At 44.3% G+C, this 10,847-nt stretch overlaps 1 protein-coding gene across 2 annotated transcripts in view; it reads left to right on the plus strand.

The window, feature by feature from the left end:
* IL20RB (interleukin 20 receptor subunit beta) overlaps positions 1-10,639 on the plus strand; it is a 34,707-nt gene extending 24,068 nt beyond the window's left edge. For both annotated transcript variants that reach the window (XM_019747909.3, XM_074312892.2), the window contains exons 4-7: positions 995-1,119; positions 3,434-3,584; positions 6,885-7,027; positions 9,572-10,639. In XM_019747909.3, the coding sequence (XP_019603468.2) occupies positions 995-1,119; positions 3,434-3,584; positions 6,885-7,027; positions 9,572-9,703 (551 nt within the window). In that variant the 3' untranslated portion in view covers positions 9,704-10,639. The remainder of the gene's footprint in view (positions 1-994; positions 1,120-3,433; positions 3,585-6,884; positions 7,028-9,571) is intronic.
* Positions 10,640-10,847: the final 208 nt, after the last annotated feature.

Genomic DNA, 10,847 nt, shown 5'->3' on the forward strand with positions numbered 1-10,847 from the left:
TTCTCTGAATTGAAATGACTTTAGGCCATTTTTTCTAATTCTATTCTCAATAAAGATGGAGATCAGAGGATCCAATTCTAATAATGTTTGACCTAAAACTGGAAGAGTCAACATCTCCCTTCCTTCTGGAGGTGTTTCAGAGGTAGTTTTAGTGGTGCTCTGTGCTTACATGAAGACTCTGAAGTGGGTATGTTTTGCACAGTTGGTCCCTGACTTTCCAAGTCCTCCTGTCCTCTCTAGGCAGCTCCTCAAAATGCCAAGAAATGCTTTGCTCTCAGCAAACTCCCTACAGGAACTGACTTTCTTTGAATGTCCACTGACCCTAATGCAGGTGGGGGAGGGATTTAGCCCAGCACACACTCCATTCTACTTCCCAAGCCACGGCCAACAATCAGTGTGGCCCTTCTGGTCCTGCAGTGTCTGGATCTGAGAGGCAAGCATGGCTCTATCACCACTAGCCAGGGACTAGGGACTGCCTGTGTGGGCCCTTCTGCTCTTGGTCTGCTGATGGGAAAGTGTCCATGAGGCTGCTGGCCAACCTATCTGGGATCCAGCAATGTGAAAGATAGTGTTTGTGCTTATGCTGTCATTTCCAGAGTTGATTATTGGAATTTGTAAAACCCTCTGATTTTCCAACATCCTCCATTAAGGATATGAGATGAAGAATTGGGCAGAGAATAGAATGGCTAAATCATCCACAGGCTGTTGATTTGCTAATGTTTGAAAATTATCAGCAGATAGTACATATCACTAATCCATATGAATTGTACTTAAGTCTTTGTAGTTTTTTAAACATTTTATTTGTTCACCATTCAAAAAGCATTTACTGAGCACCTGCTGAGTACAGGACAGTATTAGTATCCATGCTTCTGCTGTGAAGCTACATCCACCCCCTCCCTGGCATGTTTCCACTGATGCCTTGGTCATGGTCTTCTAGGAGAGAAATCAGTCCTTTCTGGGGCTGGCTTTGATTTTCCTCTTGTCTTGCCAACAGCCATCCTAACCCCACCTGGAATGGAGGTCATCAAAGATGGATTCCACCTGGTTATTAACCTGGAAGACCTGGGGCCCCAGTTAGAGTTCCTTGTGGTTTACTGGAGGAGGGAGCCCAGTGCCAAGGTGAGATTTCTGAACGTGGTGTTTGAGTCAGGCTTTGGGGGAGGTGTCACAGACCTCTGAGAAGTGGGTGTGAAAAGCTAGCCCCTGCAGTGCTCACTGACTGGGGTGGCCCGAGGATGAGCAGGCCTTAGTGAAGTGTGGGAAAGGCTGACAATCCCAGTAGCCTCCTCTTCAAAGAACTACCTTGGTCCAACCCAGGCCTTGGCTGGGAACCTTCTCAGGCCAGATTTGCTGAAGCATGGGGGCTGACTCCTTGCTCTAAACTCTAACATAGTTGGATCCACAATACTTTTTCAATGCATTTCTTCTTTTTCATCAGCTTGTCTTCTCAGCCATTCTCCCTGGTATGTTGAGGGGCAGCAGACCAGGGTGTTCCAGGTTAACTGGATGATTTCAAAATCATCTGAGGCTGGCTGGCACAGGCCTCTTGAGGGTGTGTAACTGGGCAGGGTGCAGAAGTCAGGGCAGAGAGCCAGCAGCTAGCTTATGGATAAACCTGTTTAATTATAAGCCGGTGGGTCACCCAGAATGCCTAGATGGAGCACTGCCCCGCCCTGTGGGATGGCTGCTGTAGGCTTGGGGGTGGGGGGCTCAGGTCTCCCAGAGGGAATAGTCAAAGAGCAGCAGTCATAGCAGAACAAGGAGTGGAGCTTGAGCAGCAACTAGGGGACAATCAGACTGTGCAAGCCCTATGCAAGCTGCTATGGTGACAATGCCCACTCCAGTCAGCACACAAAAAATATAGACTTTATCATGAGGATTTATATGGTACGATAAGGGGGTCTCACAGAACTATGACCAGAGCTGACCCAGAGCCAGGCTGTAGCCTTGCTTCCCTCTGGTGGGTCCTTCCTATTGTACTCTTTCTGTGACCTTCTCCCCAGCTTACTCCCACGCTCCGATTCCTCATCGCTTCTTGCTACACATTCCTGTGGCTGTGCCTCACCAACTCCTCAGGCTCCCCTCACTGTGTCCTCTTCCCTTTGTGCCTACTTCTAGCTCCAGGTATTCAGGTATCCAAGACCAGTTCCCAGGAGAGGAAATCTGATTGGTCCTGCTTATCTTATCAGGCCAAGTTTAGGGGTCACATGTTGCTAGCTAGCCTCTGATGGACCCTTTGCAGGTTAGGGGCACCCCTGACCTCACAGCGATGTCTGGGGGGCAGGGCACATGCCCCAGTACCCACGCAACAGTGGCTGTAGGTTGGGTAGCTTCCCCTGAAAGGCGATATGGGTAGATGGAACAGACATTAACAATAGTTTCCAGTATTTATTCCTGCTGGGTCAGGGCTCAGTGGTAGGACATGGCATTGCCAGCCAAGCAGATGGAGTGGTATGGGGAACAGATCAGGGCCTGGGCAGGAGGGAGCATGCAGCTCCCTCAGATTCTTTGGGATGGAGCCCACTCCCCACCCTTGGAAACTGGGAGGGCCAGTGCTGCTAGAGGAGAATATACCGAGTCATCTGGGCTTGGCCCAGACAAGCCTCCACAGGTTCAGATGTGGAGCATGGGCTTCAGGGGGTGGGTATGCTGTGTTTCCCCAAAGTAAGACCTAGCTGGACCATCAACTCTAATGCATCTTTTGGAGCAAAAATTAATAAACGACCCAGTCTTATTTTACTATAATATAAGACCGGGTCTTACTATAATATAATATAATATAATATAATATAATATAATATAATATAATATAATACCAGGTCTTATATTAATTTTTGCTCTGAAAGACGCATTAGAGCTGATTGTCTGGCTAGGTCTTATTTTTGGGAAACACAGTAGGTGGAGGGATGCATAAATGGATAAACGGATGGGTGGATGGATGGCTGTTTGAAGAGGCACTCTCACTAGTTCCATTGTTCCTGGGTACTGCCTCCTGCCCCCGCTAGCAGCAGTGGCCATGCGAGGCCCCTGGCTCAGTCATATTTCCGACCTTCAGGTTTTTGCCCACATGTTATCCTATAAGAGAAATCTTCCCAAGCCATTCTGTTTAGTACCTCCTCATTGCTCTACCTTCTTGCCCTGCTTCATTTTTCTTATTTCCCCCTGACAAATATTATATACTGTTTCTCTTCCCCCATGTAAGTTCCATGAGAGCAGGAACTTTGTTTTGTTCAATGCTATGTTCCAGTGCTTACCACACTGCTTGGCACATAATAGATGCTTATTAAATACACAAATATAAATGAATTAACAAGAAAGAACATTCTGTATGCATCCTGGAAAGGAAATATCTGCAGCTTTCCTTCCCTGGCTCTTCTCTTCCTTTCCTGTCTTGTTTTCTTCAATGTGTTAACTGTTTTCGGGTCTCCTAAAGGAGCACGTCCAAACTGTAAGGAGCGGCGGCGTTCCAGTGCACCTGGTAACCATGGAGTCAGGCGCTGTGTACTGTGTGAAAGCCCAGACGTTCGTGAAGGTCATTGGGAGGCAGAGTGCCTTCAGCCAGGCAGAATGTGTCAAGGTGCAAGGTAAGGATGGCCTGTCTGTTCCCTGGAGTCCTGCACAGGTGACAGTCCCTCCTGGTGGACACTCAGCTGCCTGTTGGGTCCTTCAGTTCTGAGTCTCCCCTTGGTTTCACTGACCTGCCTCCCCCAGTCCCCAGGCTTGATGAGTTCCCGTAGTGAAAGTGTGCTTCACTCTAATTCCCCTAGACGTGGGAGAGCCCCCCTGGGGTCCGGGTGAGGGTCACTTGAGCAGTTACTGGGACACTTTCCCCCTGAAAGCTCCCTAGGCCTGAGGCCAGATGTCACAAGGCCGGTTTACCAGGTGGATCTGCCTGTGAATCAGCTGGGTTGCAGGAGAAGCAGCTGGGGGCTTGAGATTCAGACCTTATGAGGAGGCAGCCCATTGAGTATCACAGCTGCTTTCAGCTAGAAGGGACTTTATGGGAAGCCTATAGACTCCTCTTGTTTGACTTAATTTTTTTCCCTTGAATTTTTTATGGTCTAAAACCCACAATGTTTAAAAAACCTTTAAAGAGAAACAAAACAAAGCACACATCCCATAATTCTGTCACTCAAATACTACTAGTGACATTTTTAGCCTTCTAAAAAAGTAATTACTATTTTGAATATTTAGTATATTCATAAGGTTCAAAAAATGATAAAATACATGTGGAAACTCTCCTTTCTTCTCATCTTTTCCATCCTTATAATTCCTACCCCCCTATAGGTAATATATCCTAAAGACGTTTAAACGCATATAAAGTAAATGCGATTATATATATATATAATCCCTTCTTTTTCGCACAAATAATAGCATACTCTATGCACTGTTCTGAACCTTGTCTTTTTTCCTTTATATATCTTGTAGATTTTTCCATATCTATAAAGGACTTCCTCATTCTTTTTACAGTTACATAGTATTCCATTGTTTGCATATATAACTACTTTAGCCCCTATTTATGGGCATTTAGTTTTTTCCCCAGTATTTTGCTATTACAGACAATACTTTAATTAGTTACTTTGTACATAGATCATTTTGCTAGTATAGTTGAAGGTTACATTGCTGGAAGTAGAGTTGCTTGGTCAGAGGTACACACATTTGAATTTTGACTGCTGATCCCCGATTGCCCTCCAAAGGGGTATGATCCTTCTGTCATCGCCCATGTGTAGACACATATTGTAGTCATATTGCACATATGCTTTGCACCTGCTTTTTCACAAGTGTCCATAACATTTCCCATGTAGATTTTCTGATTACCATTTTATACTACTTGTTAAAACCATAGAAGTCAAGCTTGTTAAAAAATTCAAACAGAGAAGTATATTAAGATATACATGTTGTGCCCTCAGGAGGTTTGTTTTGGTGAGCTTGGCATTACTCTACCAGCCAGTATTCACAGGCCCAAAGTTCTGTAGCTTGCTTGCCTTCACTTACTAGTACACTGGCACCATTTTTCCTGTCAGTGCACATGGATCTACCTCATTTTTTTTATTAGTTTCAGGTATACAAAATAATGTGATAGTTAGACATTTACACCCCTCACAAAGTGATAACCCCCTCGCCCAGTCTACTACCCCTCTGACATCGTATATAGCTGTTACAATTCCATTGACTCTATTCCCTATGCTGTACTCCACATCCCGTGACTACGGTATATGTATATTTAATTATAGTTGACACTCAATATTATTCAACTTCAGCTTCAGGTGTACAGACACTAATTAGAAAAAATATATGCACCCCTGTGTTTATTGCAGTGCTATTCACAATAGCGAAGACACAGAAACAACCGAAATGCCCACCGGTAGATGACTGGATTAAAAAACTGTAGATCTACCTCATTTTTAAAGAAGATGCATAATAAACCAATATATAGATGTGCCAAAATATATGTAATTATACCCTATTAATAGGTATAACCTGTGCTTTCCAGTCCTTTGTCACTACAAACCATGCTGCAGTGAACAAGCTTGCATATATCCTAATTCTCATTTTAATAGCTAAATTCCTAACCTACCAGGCTGACGTCCCAAAATATATTAAATCATCCCCTATTGGGGGTATTTAGGTCATTTCCATTTGCTTTTGAAGATGATGTTCTCTGATGGATTCATTCATTCAATGAGTATTTATTGAGCATTGGCTATGTGCCAAGTTCTGGTTCAGTACCTGGGATACAGCAGGGAAGTCCCTGCTTTCATGGAGCTTACCTTCTAGCTGGAGAGACAGGCTCCAGACGAATAAATGAAGGAGACAGTTTCCCTTGATGGTACGTGCTATGAAGACAAGGCACAGAGCATGCCCGGATATGGTGGGAGGTGTAGATATGCCACTTTGGGCAGAGAGGATCACTGATTGTGAAGCTGTTCCTCTAGGTCCAGATGTTGCTATAAATTGCTTTTGGCATATAATTGTTTCCTTTCTTGGAGCTATTTTTTTTTTTTTGGAATCCACTCATAGGAGGAGATGAAAGGGTATGAACATTTGTATATCTCCTGATATGTACTGCCAAAATATCTTCCAAAAGCATGAAAACAAAGTGTGGTGTCCCCAGCCACATATGTGAGACCACCTGCTTCTCTGCCGCCTCACTGGCTGTGCCACCCTTCATGTCTCGGGTAAGCCCAGAGGGGCTAACTGAGTTGCTGAAAGGTTACATCGAACAGAGTGATGGGAAAAATAACCCATCCTCTCTCTGCACCTTCAGATGCTCCTAGTTGGTACTTCCTCAGCCATTTACTTAGTAGAATGACCATAGGCTTTGGAGCCAGCCCAACCGGTGTGACCTGGGCCAAGTCACTTAACCATAGTAGGGGCTTGATATATCGTAGTTATTATGTGGCTGTTTTCTCAACGCAGTATTTTTCTCCATAATGTGAATCTGTGCCAAAAGCAAATTGTGAAACACACTTTGTTTTCAGTCACCGCCCAGCTCCCTTCTGTGCTGTTCTCTTTTGGCACCTCCCCCTCATCCTGCCCGGGGCCTGGCACTCGCCTTCCTCCTGGCAGTGGCGCCGAGGTACGCGCTGACACAGCCACAGCTAGTGGTGTAAACATTGATGCTCCTCCCTTTCCCTTCCCAAGAAAAAGATTTTAACCTTCCCTGGGCCTTTCTGGAAACCAAGTCTTAATCTGGATTGTGGAAAAAATGGTTTTACTGGTGGTGATTTTAGTCACTAGGGCATACATCAAATCTCAGGATGTTGGCATCTGCCGTCTTGGCGAATGTGCTGAGCCAACTCCAGGAGAGTGAGGGAGGCCCAGGATTGGAGATTTCTTCTTCACTGCATCTCCTAAGCCTGTTCCTGTCTTTCCATTCCCAGGAGAGACCCTCCCTCTGGCGCTGGCCCTGTTTGCATTCGTTGGCTTCATGCTGATACTGGTGGTTGTGCCGCTCTCCATCTGGAAGATGGGCCAGCTGCTCCGCTACTCCTGCTGCCCTGGGGTGGTACTCCCCAACACTTTGGTAAGATTTCTTTCCTTTCAGCATGACACTGACCAGATGTAGTCTGGGCTTTAGTTGGACATGGGCACACATTTCCTGGGTTGACAGCATTTACGCAAAGAGGGAAAGAGGGGAGAAGAGCACGGCAAGATTTCTCTTCTAATGAGAGGGGCTGAGAGACCTCCCTTTTCCAAGGAGTGGGGACCTTCCTTAGTCCCATTAGGCCACTGTTGCCTGTCCCCAGGACCTGGCAGGCCAAGAGAGCAGTTGTATTGCACAGACCAAGGTATTCGGCATTTCAGGAGTCATGCAGAGTCTTACTCTTCTGGACTGGCCTGCCAAGCATTCGTGGCCCCTTCCCATGATTATAACAGCATCTACATCCAGTAACTTGCTCCAACACAACATATTCAATTCACATGCCCAGGAGCCTCACTGGTTCTCAGGGAGAAGTGCATGTGTGTGAATGTGGGCAGGGGACAATCTGAACCTGCCCACAGGCTACCCAAGGTTAGGTTACCCCCTGTTTTCTCAGCTCCCTGCAAGCCTAGGGCTTGTATCTTATTTCTGAGGACACTGGACCACAGTTCTGAAGCTTTCCAGTGGGGATAGGCCCTATGTATTCATGCCAGGGTGGAAGAGAAGGAATGTCTTTCTATTCAAGTGAATATCATCAAGTCTAAATATAGTCTAAAGCAGAAATATATATGCAACAAAAATTATAGTAAGACTGCTCAGTGTATATTCTCTATTTTTAAAATATAATTTCTTTTTCTTGTCTTCCATCCATAATTGCTTCATGGAGATGGAGACTTTGGTGCTAAAGAGTCTTCCTTTCCTTCGCATGACTCACTTTATTCTTTCTCGCTGTCACATTCCACTGTAATGTGGGTAGCCAGCATGGAGAGGGCCCCAAGTCAGTCATTCCTCAATGGACCATCCCAAGTATGACTTTGTGTGCTTCATAGAAAGTGGAGTTTGTGAGCTCAGATGTCTCTGGGGTCCAGAATAGAACAACAACACCAAAAATTGTGCAGTGCCGTGAATGTAATTCGGTGGGAATAGATGGTGGGGACCAGGGCAAACATATTCTAGTTAAAGAAGGCATGTGCCTGTCAGTTCCAGCAGGTTGCTGCCAAGAGGGAATGCATGTGAGCCTGTGTTACCAGATCTTCAACTTTTAAATGAGAAACCAAAAAATCCAGGCTTCCATGAGAAATCTCCTGATTTTTAAATGTTGAAAACAAATTCAAGCTAAAAAATATATATATTAGCTGAACCTTGCTGGAAAGTTTGTCCTAACCTATGGGACAACAGTTTTGCACCTTCTGAAATTCTGAGATTATGCTGTTTTGCATTAATCTTCTAGGACTGTATTGTCCAATATAGTAGTCATTAACCATTGGTGACTGTTGGGAACTTGAAATGTGGCTAGTGCCAATTCAGATGTGCTGTAAATATAAAATACACAATGGATTTGGAAGACTCAGTACCAAAAAAGAAAGTAAAATATTTTATTAATATTTTATATTGATTACATGTTGAAATATTTATTTTTTAATAAAATATATTATTAAAATTAATTTTACCTGTTTCTTTTTACTTTTTAGAATGTGCTACTAGAGAATTTTAAATCGTATATGTAGCTCATATTATATTTCTATTGGACAGCACTGCTCCAGAATTAAAAAAATAATCAAGCATCACCATTGCAGATTTAGGTAGCCAGTGTCCTGGGAATCTGACTGGACTAGTAACAGTGAATTGGTGGTGGATTCCACAGACACCCCCACTCAGTGAGCCCCACTTGTACAGTGTCCTTTCCCATTATTTGCCCAAGAACACTAAGGGTGAGACCCCGAAGCTCCCTCTTTACAAACAAGGATCAAGGGCAACTGATTCAATGAAGCTGATGTCTCCTGGGGACTGAGGTGGAGGAAACCATTATACCTATTTATCTGTGCATATTACGTGTCACTCTTCAGAGTGATGATGGGAAGGGCCGTGGGAGATAACTGAAGAAGAGCCTATTGGTGGAGGTGTGCAGGCTAGCAATGGTTGGAGGGGGGTATCCCTCTAAAAAGTTGGTACGTGCATTTTTACAACCAGTTATGATTAGGTATTGGTGTCACTGGGAGAAGATGTCAAGAACATAAAATATGAGTAGGGAAGGGACTTGTGTTTCTGAAGCACCATCTCTGGACTGGGCACCCTGCTAGGAGCTGTACGTAGAGCATCTCAGACCAGGTCATTATTTTCAGAGCTCTCTGGTAGAAGAATGTTACATTTTTTGACCAGAATTACATTCTGGGCTTTTGTGGGGCAGAGTCCCACAGAGAGGAGCATTGACAAAGCAGAGTCCCAACAGATCAACTACTCAGTGAACTGGGAGTTGACAGTAAGTATTGGAAGCCTCTGATCTAGGAGTTACAATTGCCTTTGGGCTTTTTTGCTGCTTGAAAGTTAATTAATCAAGTAATTGAGACTTTTGTGATAATCTCTACAACTACTACTACTTTACTACTACTATTCATCTAATAAATATTAATGAAAATTATTTTTCAGAAAATCACCAATTCACCCCAAAAGTTAACCAGCTGCAGAAAGGAAGAAATGGAAGTCTGTACCATGAGCATGCTGTCTTCTGAGGAACTCTTCAGGCCTGGATCTAGCAGATGTAAGGAAGGGCCCAGCTGAAGCTGAGAAACCTGGTCTGCATGACACAGGAGTCATGAGGTGAAAGGCTGTGTTCTGCTCTCCTCCATGGACAAAGGACAAGAGAAGTCAGAAGAGCCTGCTGTGCCCATGTGTAGAAGTAACTGTCAGAGGCAGAGTGGTTTGGCAGGCAAAGCACTGAGTAGGGTCAAGAGATGTGCCTCTAGAACTGGGTCTATCTGTTATCCACTAGCTGAATGATGCCAGGGAAAATGATTCTGTCTCTTTGGCCCTCAGTATTCTCATCTATAAAATGGGATTAACAATACAACATCACATATATCTATCTATCTCTAACTCGATACATCTATCTATCATCTATCTATCTATCTATCTATCTATCTATCTATCTATCTATCTATCTATCTATCTATCTCTATCTATCTATCTATCTATCTATCTATCTATCTATCTATCTATCTATCTATCTCCTATCTCCAGTACTGGCAGAGCTGTAGAGAAATTGGTGACACTGTACACTGCGATTGGTTCAGCTTTTCTGAAGAGCAGTATATAAATATATAACAGGAATGATCAGAGACTCTATATACCAGCTGGCTTGGAGATTCCATTTTCCTAGAAGAAAACTTGAAGAGGAAAGGAAGGATGGGTACATTGGTGTTGATTTCACTTCAAGCCAAATGCCTGCACAGGGGTGAATGGCTTAGCCTGCTCTACAATGACCTGGATGGAGGCCACAGCCCCACTGAAAATGGGACGTGCATGAACGCTGTGGATACATGAAATATTATAAAGGGTAAATAGTGTGTGCACACTGAGGACAGCAGCGAAAATGTATGTGTATGATGAGATGACAGTGCGGAAGGATGTCAATAATAAGTGTGATTTTGCTGTATTCCTTTTCATGTAGAGTTGTTAAAGTGTAGAATTAAGAATAAAAGGGGCAATCTTGGGTAATCTTTTTGGTTTCTTCCAAAAAAAAGGTCTTTGGGGTTCTCGTTATATCAAAAACTATGAGTCCAAGGGGCACCTGAAGACAACCTTTGGTCAGGAGGTGTGGGATGGGGCAGGGGAAGAGTGGGGGACAGGCTCTGGCCACATGACAACCCCAACTGAAGCAGCAGGCCAAAGCCTCACCTGGTCTTCCTGGGGGCCTCACGCCACA

The sequence above is a fragment of the Rhinolophus sinicus genome, chromosome 5, assembly GCF_057876585.1.
Source record: "Rhinolophus sinicus isolate RSI-liver-muscle chromosome 5, RSI-T2T, whole genome shotgun sequence".
NCBI classification, from domain to species: domain Eukaryota; kingdom Metazoa; phylum Chordata; class Mammalia; order Chiroptera; family Rhinolophidae; genus Rhinolophus; species Rhinolophus sinicus.